Below are 13,569 nucleotides of genomic sequence, written 5' to 3' on the forward strand. Positions count from 1 at the left end.
GGTAATGACTTGCACTGGTCAAAACTTTGTCTTCTATTGCCCTTGTACCCTTACACATATATAATATAGAAATATAGACGGCTATGAGAGTCATGGCTGATTTTATAAGCCCAAGGGGATCTCAGAACCATGCTATGACCCAAGGCGCGCAAGCGCCGCGGGTCATAGCGTGGCTCTGAGATCCCCGCGAGCCTATAAAATCAGCCATGACTCGAATATCAAAACAGTCTATATTTCTTTTATATACCAAGCAGCAATTATATTCTAAAACATGGATTTTGATTGAATATGCTATCTGACTGGTTGAAAAGAATGTAAAAATGTAAGATTGCGTTCAACATGTAATTACGCGTATTGAATACATGACTGTAATTAACATTATGGGAATCGCAGCGCACAAAAGAGTAATTACATATTTAGCCTTCAATTCTTGTCATGCAGCACATTAATATTCTAACATTAGTTTACATTAACTTCACATGCTTTTAATCATAATAATGATAATAAACTAGGACACATTAACGGGATATTTTCAATGACTAATTCAAGAACGCACACATATTTGAACATATGGGACTGAGAACAGAAATGGGGCTTTTTAAAAATGTTTTATCTGTGAAAAGTAACACCTTTTTCTCTGTTCCTACGGTCATCCCGATTGGTACAACCAAATGCAGCGCATGACGGCATTTTCAACTTCTCATTACATGACACATCCACTTGAAAAATGGAGTAAAGGAAGTAAAATTGGGAATTCACGGTACAGATCGGCGTGACTAGCGTGTACTTTTCTCCGTCTCCGGATTCGCTTTTGGGGGAACAAACATGGCGACTGTACAACTTCCGGTGACTTCCGCGCGGAATAGGCCAATCACTGCACGTCCGCACATCCAGTTAGAGGGGAGATCAGTGCTCAGGGCTGGGAAAATGCGATTACAGAATGCCATATTTTTCATCTTAACAATGATTTTAATCAGAGAAAATAGAAACTGTGTGCATTCTGATATTTAACTTAGGCAGATAAATGCAAAATTATTTTAAAGCAGCTTTTATTTTGTCTGAAATTAAATCAATCATTTGGGGTATATTCCTTCGCCACTTGAGACAACTCGCCCTCGGACCCAAGACAACTCGCCCTCGAAAATCGAGGGCGAGCTGTCTTCGGGGTGACTTGTCTCGAGGGCGAGTTGTCTGGCGCCCTTCAAAACTAGTCCGTGCTAAAGTGTAGTAGGACAGATTGATTGACCAGCTTGCGACCAGCTTACAATTGTCATTGTAATCCAGCTCCTTGCCTTGGGCTGTAACGTTACAGCTGGTTCAACCAACCAGCGCTTGTTGGCCTGGTTCCTTTTGGGCCTGGCTTTGGCATTTACATGTAGACTAGAGACTATATGACCGTCGTGTAATTTTACTCTGTCCGTCAGCAGTGGTCAGGCGTCAGTCCGATGTGTTGATATTCCCGTTTGTAACACAGTCACAAGATTCTGACTTGTCCCTGACTTGTAAGTTGTTGTGATGGCTGATGCCTCAGTCAAGTCGTACTCATACTCGTAGACTGTACAATTTTCCATCAGATCTGATGGTAAAGGTAGGCCTAATCTAAGTAATACTACATAATAAAGTGAATAAAGTATACAAGACAATGAACAAGCCCATAACCTGTTTCGATTATGCAGAATGAAGTGCAACAATATCCTTAGTGGTATAGAACCTGTAGCCTGTACAATGCTGGAATAAATTGCAATTGGTACGTTAAACGCGTTAGGCCTAGCCTACCTCAGAACGATTCTGAACACAGATGTTGAGCCTCAGTATTCAGATCCAGATTCAATCTACTCACTGTCAACACTTTCTTTGGCTGGGCCGGGTCATGGCCAGCCATAGCAGGTGGAATGGCGTCAAACTTAGGTAGAACTTGATGGGTTCATTCATTCAAAACTTGTCCAGACCAGTTGAAACTATTCCAAGCAAGGTTTCCTGATTATGCATATTACATGAATTGTGTAGATCTAGTGATACTTGATCTTGAAATATAAAGGTTTTTTTATCATGTCCTCTCGTGCATTCATTTTTGGTTTGACCTAGAAATGTTACATTGTACTGTTATGTATTATTGTGCCATTTTCTCTTTAGTGGAGGCGATACACTCTGACCATTGGATAGGACATGAAGGGAGGTTCTGTGTGTGAGAGAGTAACAACTCATGGCGTCATGCACATGAAAAAAAAAATAATCCCACTTCATTCATTCATCGCAAATAAAAGAGCAGGGTGCATAACCTGGTGACATGGTTTTGTGTTTGTCAATCCTCATGTTATTGCGCCTTAGAAACTGGGCTAGCTTTGACTTCAAAGCTTGTTGCATTTCTTGTCTTTTTTTTATTTTTGTTCGTCTTTGTTGTTGTTGTTGTTGTTTTAACAGACTGAAGTAGGCAGCATTTGGACCACAAGCTGCAGGCGAGATGGCAGATGACGAGGTGCCTCACGTGCAATTCCGGGACAAGGAGAATCTCCTTCCTGACTCGACTGAGAGGATATCACTCCTCAGCGACCAAAGCCGCATAGACCCGTGAGGATCTTTCAGTAACTGTATTCCTGTTTCAGCTCATTCTATTGACTGATTCTGTGACGCGCTATGTGTGTTTTTGGCATGGGCAGCGCCATTACGCGGTGTCTCAGCCGACCCCCCCTTCCCACTCTCCACCCCTCTCCCTACATTAGCACGCGCGCAGAATGTAAAACTGATGCATGGTTGCTTTAGCCAATGGGCGTCTCGTATTGAGTGCGCGAATGCTTGCTTAGTGCGCGAACCTTTGTTACAAGTGCACGATAAACATGTTGCCCGTGGGGTAGGGGAGAGCGGGGGGGGGGGGGGGGGGGGTCGGCTGAGACACCGCAATTTGAGCTCATGGCTGCGCCCAGTGCCATAAAATGTCTGCTGCCCTCAACGAACCCGAATCGGTCAATACATGTATGGGCCTTGTGGTCTTTTGTCAATACAGTTGACACACAGATCATGAAGACTTGCACAGCACCAATGTGTCTGTATGATGGTTCCCCCATCATAGGTAGTGAATCATGGGATTGTTGTTAAATGTTACTGTTTAGTATACAGCATACCATTAAAAGTGAATGCTTCAAAAGGGATGGAACTGACAGAACTGTTGATTAATTTTCTTGTCCTCATATGCCATTTAAAAAAGAAAGAAATTGTATACATGAAAGTGAATTTGGCTTTCATGATTTAAGATTAAGGGACTTTTCATTTGCACAAGCAAAGCAATTGAAAATGCAACATTACTGGCCATAATGATGGTGCACCTGTGCACAATCCCCTTGTAACCTTTTGTGCAGAAAAACAATTTTCAAGACAATATTGCGACAACCACAGACATCGCCAATATGAAAACCTCTTACCAGCAGCAAAGTGGTGAACATTTTTCTGTGAATAGTGCACTCGTCTTTTGATTAATGTTTCGACTGTTATTGATTACTTTAAGTAAGCTACTGCCGGCATTTCATCAAACTGCCTGAAGACTGAATATAGAATTTTTGACCCCTTGCTGCTTTGCTGCAATGTGCAAATGTGCAATGCACATGCAGGTGTACAACGACAAAGTCATGTCCACTTGAACATACGATTGCATTTCTTGAGTAGATGTGACACCACTTCATTGTCTCATTTTTACTCTTTCTTTCAGTTTTAGATAGTTATAAATTGATGTGCATTGATGTGCATTGATCTACAGAATGGCATGCCAGACTTCCAAACAGCATTTTTTTTTAGGGGTGGGGATTCATAGTAAAAAGACAAATAAATAGATTAAATGAAGCAAAGAAGGCCTTCATTCGACACAAACATCATATTATGGTCATCACAGATTTTGTACGTTCTTTGTCAGTTCTGGGACCATTACTTTTCACTTTAAAAGTTATGACTGAATTGTAACTTTGTAATTACATTAATTTGATTGATATCTACAAACAGAATTATCTTCCTCTCTCAACACAGGTCCAAAGTGCGCAATGGTTTCCTGTACGTGACGACACTGATTGTGCTGCAGGGGTCCCTCGTGATGGGCTTAGCTATTGGCTACACATCCCCGGCCCAGCCAAAGATGTCTGGCTTCATGACAGACTCGCAGTACACCTGGTTTGGGGTATGAAAAGAAAATGAAAATGTTCCAAGTAAATATTTTTTTTTTTCAGCTCTTTCAGTTTCTTTCAGTCTTGTCAGCAGAGCTTTTTGTGTACAATGTGAGTGGCAGTAAATGACTGTGGTCCTGGAGGGTCAAAGATGTACATGTCCCATTCCCACCCTACTCCTACAGAACTGTAGCGATAGGAAAGAGTTGAAGTCCATTGTAATAAGTTAAGCATAAAGCTACTACCAAGCATGTTGAACATCACAAAGAAGAGATATCTTTGATTTGTGTTTGTTTGTTTGCATTTTATGCCTCTGCCATGAAGTGTTGCCGGAGGCATTCTTTTTTCATTCTGTAATTGCTACCTGTAGCAGGTACAATGTACATGTAGATGCAGGACAGATAACAGTTTCTGAGAGCATGTATCAAAGGTATACATTGCATTGAAAGTATGCATTTAATGGTATAGGATGTCCACTCCATGAGCTATCCCTTTGTTAACACACTTGTTTTGTGGCCGAGAGAAGCTACACTTGTAAGTGTGGTGCAAACATGATGGTTGTCTTATGTAAAATGCATTTTTTTTTGTCGAAATTCTTCAAATTTTTAGACTGACATCATATGTAGTGTTATTGGAATCAGATAGAGTCAGTGGTAATGTCAATGGAATGCTAGCATTGTCATTTGTGTATCAAAGATCATATGAAACTGTAAAGCTCTTTGCGACTTCACATCATCATTTTTATTTTTTTTCCCCCTCGTTGGTACAATAGTCTCTGCTGAATGTAGGGGCTATCGTTGGGGGACCTCTGGCCGGGTACCTGCTGCAGGTTGCCGGCCGTAAAGTGACCATCATGGCCAGCTGCGTGCCCTTTGTGGCCGGCTGGGTCCTCATTGGCACCTCGGAGATCATCATGTGTCTCTACGCGGGGCGTGTCCTGACTGGCGTAGGGGCGGGCATGATATCTCTGGCAGTACCGGTGAGGCTCACATCAGTTCCTATGAGTGCCTGTTTTTTGTTGTTGCTTTTTTGTTTTGTTTTTTTAAGGGAAATTCCTTTCTTTTCTTATGTTGTTTTTTATGAAAGTATAACAATCACGGAAGAAGATTGGAGACAATTTTTGGAAATTAAGAAATCAGACACCTAGAACAAGATATGAATTGTAAAAGTTGAGAGACTAGGACAAATTGGCAACTGTGTGTGATCTAGCTGTTGCACCTCTACATGCACAGAAATTCACCATTTTTTCCCCCATACCCTCTTCAGTGGCTAAGTTCTATCTGTACCCAGATATTTGAGGAAATGAAAAATGTGGTGAGATCAGTATCTATCATGATTTAGGCCCCTGAAAAAAAAAAAAAATTAGTACAAAGGTTGAAAAATCATTCGCATCTACACATGACGCAATCTGCAAAGTTTCTAGAGCAGGCAGTATTTTGCACCATGGAATGTGGTCATTTTGTTTTAAAAGGGTTTAAAGAGAAATGATAGCCGTACAACAGATTTACAGCATTATTTTGATATCCTCTCTAATCACCAGAACTACATCTCTGAAGTGGCGACACCCAACCTTCGCGGCTTTCTCGGTTCCAGCTTCCAAGTTTCTGTCACAGTGGGAATTCTTCTTGTCTATTGCATTGGTGAGCATGCTTGTTTATCCACTATTTCTTACTTTTTTGGTTAATTCATATTTTTTGTCTGTGTGTTTTATTTTGCAAGTAGAGCAATGCTCCGAATGTAAATGCTTTGTGTTACAAAATGGTGGCATGGATCTACAAAAAACTACTTTAACTACTTTGTAGTCAAATGATTGGCTGTGAGCCAAAATAAACAAACAAACAAACAAACAAACAAACAAATTTACTTTTCACTGGGCATTTAAATAGTATACTTTGATGCAAACAATTTCATTTTACTGATTTGAATTTTTACAGCGGTTGTTTCTACCACTAACTCGTTTTTTGGAACTATTTTAAAGCAGTAATGCTGGGTTTTTGTTTTGTGTGCAAATGGTAAATTATGCCTTTAAGCTGCAAGCCTCACTGGTGATTTACACAGACTCTGGTATCCCCCTCCCCCCCTCCCCCAGGTATCCCGCTGACCTACTACTGGCTGGCTCTGACCGGAGGAGCCATGGCTGTCCTCCTCGCCATGACATCCACCATCATCCCGGAGACGCCCCGCTTCCTCCTCATCAGACACCTGCGGGCTGAGGCCAGCTATGTCCTGCGCAAGCTTAGGGGCCCCTTCATCGACGTCGACATTGAGTGTCGAGAGATTGAAGATGCTCTTGACAATTCGGACGTGAGTGTGGTGACAATCGTCACTCCATCATCCGCATGGGCTGAATTTATACCCTCTTCCCTGGAAGCCCAAAGTTCAGGCGCTTTGTTGGAAGTTTTGGTTTGGGAGGAATTTTTATGCCTCCGGCACGAAGTGGTGCCGGAAGCATTATGTTTTCGGGTTGTCCGTCTGTCCGTCCGTCCGTCCGTCCACTTTCGTTTATGCGATAACTTGAGTAATATGTACTGGAATTTTATCAAACTTGGTCCAAGTATGAAGTATGATGGGGCAATTATTTGATTAGATTTTGGGTGAAATCGGCTAAAGGTCAAAGGTCAAAGGTCAAGGTCAAATCATGAAATTGTATCCGTTTACGCGATAACTCAATACTGGATGGAGCAAATTTCACCAAACTCTGTTGGAGGATGATGTATGATAGGGCAATTACTTGATTAGTTTTTCAGTGAAATCGGACAGAGGTCAAAGGTCAAAGATCAAGGTCAAATCCTAAAATTTATCTGTTTACGTGATAACTCAAAACGGGATGAAGCAGCTTTCACCAAACTTGGTCCAAGTATGATGTATGATGGGACAATTAGTTGAGTAGACTTTAGTGACATTGGCAAGAGGTCAAAGGTCAAAAGGTCAAGGTCAAATGCTACAAGTGTTGCAATTTCCCCCATTTCTATGCAATGCCCAAAGATATTTTCTTGAAACTTGGTTTGGACATGTACTACTGCGTAAATATTCTCCAGAGAGAGTTTCATGTCATAAGGTCAAAGGTCAAAAGGTCAAAGGTTAGGTGAAAATGTTGCAATATCACTTTTCTCGCAAATGGTTCAATGTATCTTTGTGGAACTTGATACATACGCATGTACTGACTGGCAGGGATTATCTAGGGAATTTAGAGGTCATGGGTCAATAGTCAGGGGTCAAAGGTCAAGGTCAACTCCTCAAAATTTTACTATTTCCCTCATATACTAGTATAATAATGCTTGCATTATTAGTTTCAAAACTTAATACTATGCATTACCTAATGGAGATTCTCTGGGAAATTTCCAGCCAGAAGGTCAAAGGTCAAAGGTTAAGGGTCAAAGGCCAGGTTTCAATGCCCCCCCCCCCCAAAAAAAAAAAAAAAAAAAAAATCTATTTTGTACTGTCATTACACTCTTTCTTCATACCTTGGAAATTACTCAATGCATAAACTTATAAAAAGGTCTGTCAGAATTCAAGTAAAAATTCTCAATTCCCCAAATATGTGTACCTGCACTCTTAGAAAATTATACCACACCCAGATCAAGACATTTCTGACAAACCTGTCATTTCAATATTTTGCCAGTTATGTGAAACTGTCATGGATCACACATTGTGAAGACATTGTACTATATGCCTATTGGGAGAATCATGCATTATTGCGGAGGCATCAGTCGCCATAGCGACATTTCTAGTTTCTTTGATAGATCTGTTTTGTAGCTTTCATCAACAAGCCTCTGTGTGAGGAGAAGAAGTCTATGGAGTTCTGCCGTATTGGCATGATTCACAATATAATCCAGTAACATTGGATATTAGTTTGAATTGAGTCTCTGTACAGATTAGTTGCCCAATGAATACAATAAGTGTGTGTGTGTGTGTGTGTGTGTTTGAGGGTATGAGTGTTCTTTTATGTGCATCCTGCTTTCTTGAAATAAGATTGATGTATTTTCCTTCAGATTGTACTGTTACACAGCTTACCATATCTCCTCAAAAGACTACTGATGTCATGTCAATATCAGTTTTGGGGGGAACTTATTATTTGTCTTTATATCAGGCAAACTTTCCAACTTTCGTACAATGCTGTCAATTGATTATGTGTGGAAATTATTAACAGCAGAATATCAAAACCAGTTTATTAATATCTGAAAAATGTATTTGGCTTTGGAAACACATACCTGTCTGCATGAGAGCAATCTGTATACAGTAGGACCTCAATTATCTGGCCATCAATTATCCGGATTCTTTGTTATCCGGACGTCGATCGGCTGACTTTTTTTTTCAATGTTTTCATGTATTTTCAGTGCCAAATTTTACTCAAAACAAACACATGTTCAACAATTATCGTGCAAATACACGACGGGTCATATTCCAATCATCGCAGCGGACCGACACTTCTATTAAGTCACTTCATGAGACAATGTTAATGACCAGTGCTGCACCTGTCACTCTCACCGAGTGCACAGTATATGGTTACAATACAATGCAGCGGCAGTATTCAACAAGTCGCGATATTGATCTCATTGTCGGTCAATATCAATCAAACAAAACAAAAAATACACGAAGGGATATTTTACTTGTATTTCGTTTTATTTCTGTATCAATTTCCGAAGTATGAAACATGACAATTCCATGCATGTAATCATGATAATAATATTAGTGAATTGGTAATAACACATATAGGCCTATACTCATAGCATTATATGCTAGAGAGTGCTGTATTTGAGCATAAAACTATTATCTCTCATATCCGGGCAACTCGATTATCCGGACGCCCGCCGGTCCCGATGTGGCCTGATAATCGAGGTCCTACTGTATAATCTCTCCTTCAAATTTGGCTGAGACATTATTTTTCATCCCAAATATGTACTTTGATATTAGTAAAGTTTGCATTTAATTTGCTTTAATTTGACTATTAAACAAGTGGTGATCCCTCCTGGATTTGCGTGTAAATTCTAAGTTTCTGTCACTATTTTGTGTGCAAAAGTTATTCCTTTTCAGTAATGCAGCTTCTGGTTATTTGAAAGAAAAACAATCATAGATATGTCATACAATTTACATCAAAGCAAAGCTAAGCATTTTCTCTGCAACTTTGCCGACTAAATATCCAGTTTAACAGAAATTTTCAGAAGTTACTAGATTTGAAAAGCAGAATGATTTCTCAAAGCATGACTACATTGGTATCCCAGAATAACGTCGCACACAGGGGGTTTCCACCATTGCACATAAAGAGTTAAATTCTGATTTTTTTCACAGGAAAAATTTTCCTGGATTGAGTTTTCGCAGCCCACTCTCTACAAGCCCCTTGTGATTTCCTTGGTCCTGATGTTCGTCCAGCAGTTTAGCGGCATCAACGCCGTCATGTTCTACACGGTCAGCATCTTCCAGACGGCGGAGCCCTCAATGAACCCCAACATCCCCACGGTGATCGTGGGCGGAGTCCAGGTGCTGTTCACTTGCGTGGCTGCAGTGCTCATGGATCGCATGGGGCGCAAATTGCTGCTGATCGTTGGGGGTAAGCTTGCCATGGTGTCTGTCATTTGTTCCATCAGAAAAAAGATAGTGGGCCTAGCTCTGGGAAGGATTATAACGCATCCAGTCTTATGTACTACATTTGTGACCCGCTACAACAAAATGATCCTAAAGTCGGGCGAGGTCGATTATTTGAAAATTCCATGATATAATCCCCTAATCTTTCTGCTTTAAATTGATATATAACACATTTTATAAAGATAATCGGCTGCGGAGATATCGATGTGTAAAAGAGAGCATGTCGAGACGTCTGGAAAATCACTGTTTCGAGAAAAGCGCCCTAAAAGTCTTCCTTTCGACGCAATCGCGATCAAGGGACACGCAAGTCAGTTTTCACCTCTGGACAATAGAAGGTAAGCCCTAGCAACCCCCAAAGAGTTCATTCAAGCACATCAGCGTCGGCGGTCTCCTCACCAACCAATCAGTGACCAGGATGTGAGAAGCGGCTGAGCATAGCGCACCCCGCCCGCACGCACCAGTCGACTGGGCAGTGTGCAAGCTTCACGCTTCGGTTAGCAGCAAGCAGCAAACTGACCAATGAGATCACTCTGGTCGTTGTTAGGGGCAGAACCTATCTGTGGCGCTCAATCCAAATTTTCAAACAAGTTTCTGCTTCGTTGAAACGCCAAAAAACATGGCTCAGAAAAACGCTATTTTTTTATCTTTCCTTTGATCAGTTTGCTTCAAGATTTCGACAGATGATAGAAGACATGATAGACTCCAATAATATATCAAAATCAAAAAATCGTAAGTTTTGACCAATTTTAATGCTCTGACTTCAAACTCGATTTTCACGGCTTCGACCGTGCGCGACTTTAGGACCTTTTTGTTGTAGCGGGTCACATTTGTGTGGTTTGTTGCTGTATCCTTTTATCGCACCTTTATTTTTTTCTGTTCACTGTTAGGGTTTCATGGGGTAGGGTTCAAAATTTCCTTTTCTCTTTCTGTTCCTTGAGTCGTTATCAACTTTTCCTGCAAGTTTCATTGAAATCCGATCACAACTTTTTGAGCTATTTTGCAAATAGCCACAAAACAAACAACCAAATCCGATGAAAATATCACCTCCTTGGCAGAGAAAAGGAGAGCTTCCCTGTCAAAGATTAAAAGGGAGTGAGGAAGCACCATTTGTAAGCAGGAAGTACCAAAGAAATACATTTATAGCTGAATGGATTTTGATGAAAAAATGTTATTGATTACAAGTACATGTACAATTAACCCGTTGAGGAAGGACTGATTTTGCTACAACACGTTTCCCATGTAAGACGCTTGCCCGAGTATACTCGGGACTCATCCTCAACAGGTTAAAGGGGATGGCTAGTACCTGATCAGTGGGAATCGGTGGGAATGCTGGGGGATGATTGTTCAAATCCTTGTGGATTCATTTAAGAGTACAGTGTCGGGGCAATCGTCAACAGCCAGTCGACGATTGCCGCGACACTGTACAGGCATGCTAACCTGGAAACATTGAACTGCACATTACTTGAATATGAGACCATTCTGAAGCAAATAATTTTCACACGACAATAGATAATGTACTCTTAAATGAATCCACAAGGATTGGAACAATCATCCCCCAGCATTCCCACTGATCAGGTACTAGCCATCCCCTTTCATGTGAAATTTCTGGTGTAGATTTCTTGCTTTGCCAGCTGATACATATTGCGTGGAAATTCTATGACCTACATTTGTATAAGGAGCAGTGGTGGATCTGGTATAAACATTTTCTGTTTATTTCACTTAATTTCTATTTGTTTGCTTGTTTGTTTCTTTGTCTTTAACAGCAATTGGTATGGCAGTCAGTGCAATAACATTTGGCCTCTACTATGAGCTAACAGACATTTATCCAGGTATTTATACCACTTTCATTTTCAGAAATATATGAAGTGTATAACTTTTTCTCCCTGCTACAGTCCCACTGCACGATATACAAGTTATCATTGCTGTACATTGCCAATCAGCTTTCAATATTTCTTGCTGCGATGGCAATGGATGTCATTGTCACTAGCCATTTGTCTAGATTTGTTTAATGTAATGATACCTCAGCATGTTTCATGCACCCTATCAAATCAAAATTTGGCCAGTAGGACTGAGAAATTTACCACAAAAACGGAGTCTCTGACCAGATACTTTCTAATCCTTTTCTGCACTTTACTTCGCCAATGACACAATTACTGAAGTGCTGTCTTCACCTATCTGTGTAGATGTCTTGAAACTAATAATGAAAATGAGTAGAGAGTTGCTGTCAGGCTATCGGGCACATAGTTATGCCCGAGTGAGCTAACCGACTTACAACAAGGTTGCCAACTTACAATGACGTCACGTTTGAAAGAATCAGCAAAATCAGATTAAAAATCAGGCTAATGTTTCTCCCCGAGGGAGGAAAAGAAGAAGCTGGTGAAACAGCATTACAAGGTGCAGCTTGGAAGTGCCTGGGCATGTTAAAGAGGAGATCCACCCCAAAAATAAATAAACTTCCCGAAGAAAGAGAAAAATACTCCCTACAGAACTATACAAAAATAAAAAGAATCAGATAAGAAATAAAGAAGATGTGACATGTTGAGATTTCACATTTTTTCAGAAATCATTTCTTGACCAGTCCTTTAACTATTCAAATCAGCACGTTCACGATGTCATGGTCTCACAGTATCTTATTCATTTCATACACATAAATGACAAACAAATATAGCCTCTAATATATCTTGGTATGGGAACATGCATTTACTTGTATTAGCAAAAAATAAAAAAATAAAAAAAAAATCAAAATTTCATATATAACATACATAAAAAAATTGTGAGGGTATGACATCATCAACTCACTCATTTGAATATATACTGTAAAAAGGACTGGTCAAGAAGTGTTTTCTGAAAAATGAATTTAGAAATGTATAATCATCCTTACTTCTTATCCGATTTTTGTCATTTTGTATTATTCTGTAGGGAATATTTTTCTCTTTCTTTTGAAGTTTGTTTATTTTTGGGATGGATTTCTTTATTATAAAGGGTGAAACATTGATGGCATGCCATTGATTCTTTCCTGATTGAACCCAAGATCAGACAGACAAGTTCAGCCCGATGTCACTGGTTAGCATCATTGTCTACATCATCTCCTTCTCCCTCGCCTGGGGTCCCATCCCGTGGCTCATCATGTCCGAGATCTTCCCGTCCAAGGCCAAGGGGGCAGCTAGCGGCATCGCCACCGCCTTCAACTGGACATGTTCCTTTATCATCACCAAAGAGTTCCAGGATATGGAAGTAAGTGCAAGTAAAACGAGAAATTCTCACGTGCATAAAAGTTTCTGTCAGTACGCAATCAATTTTGTGGATAGCGTAACTTAAAATCCATTTTAAGGTATCCTAATGAAACTTGCAGTTTAGATGTGCCAGTGTTTCTGAATTGTACAGCAGATGCTTGATGCATGATTTACATTTTCATTGTGTGTTCTTCCAACTCGACAGCAAGCATTCACCAAACAAGGCATTTTCTGGTTCTTTGGAGGCATCTGCTTACTTGGTGGTGTGTTTGTTGCCCTCGTTGTTCCGGAAACCAAGGGGCGCTCGCTTGAAGAGATTGAGGCGAGTTTCGCAAGGAATGAAAGCCAGAGCAGATAAGTCTCAGTAGTCCTAATGCGTTCCAGATGTTGCCATTTTCCATAGGATTAGAACAGCATGCGCCCAGTTCCAAGAAGTTGTGGGTTAACACCAGCAGATCAGAGGGGAATTCTGTCTTGATATTATCTTGCTTTCATGGAAAACAGAAAAATATGTATTTTCGAAAGATATCAGACACACACACACACACTCACAAAGACATTGTAAGAGTTTAGAAAGCAAAATGAATTTACATCTGTGTGTGATGTAG

The 13,569-nt window shown here is 40.4% G+C and overlaps 1 protein-coding gene across 1 annotated transcript; it reads left to right on the top strand.

The window, feature by feature from the left end:
• Positions 1–2,461: 2,461 nt before the first annotated feature.
• Positions 2,462–13,319, top strand: LOC140239768 (solute carrier family 2, facilitated glucose transporter member 8-like). The gene is made up of 9 exons (XM_072319589.1): positions 2,462–2,568; positions 4,012–4,159; positions 4,918–5,124; positions 5,686–5,785; positions 6,235–6,449; positions 9,435–9,693; positions 11,492–11,557; positions 12,760–12,966; positions 13,171–13,319. The coding sequence occupies exons 1-9, from the start codon at positions 2,462–2,464 to the stop codon at positions 13,317–13,319; spliced, it is 1,458 nt and encodes a 485-aa protein (XP_072175690.1).
• The last annotated feature ends 250 nt before the right edge of the window (positions 13,320–13,569 follow it).

The sequence above is a fragment of the Diadema setosum genome, chromosome 16 (assembly GCF_964275005.1).
Source record: "Diadema setosum chromosome 16, eeDiaSeto1, whole genome shotgun sequence".
Lineage (NCBI taxonomy): Eukaryota > Metazoa > Echinodermata > Echinoidea > Diadematoida > Diadematidae > Diadema > Diadema setosum.

Coding starts and splice junctions, on each gene's coding strand:
- LOC140239768 (XM_072319589.1), top strand. CDS start 2,462: ATGGCAGATGACGAGGTGCCTCACGTGCAATTCCGGGACAAGGAGAAT. Junction 5,125..5,685: donor TGATATCTCTGGCAGTACCG/GTGAGGCTCACA, acceptor TCTAATCACCAG/AACTACATCTCTGAAGTGGC. Junction 5,786..6,234: donor TCTTCTTGTCTATTGCATTG/GTGAGCATGCTT, acceptor CCCCTCCCCCAG/GTATCCCGCTGACCTACTAC.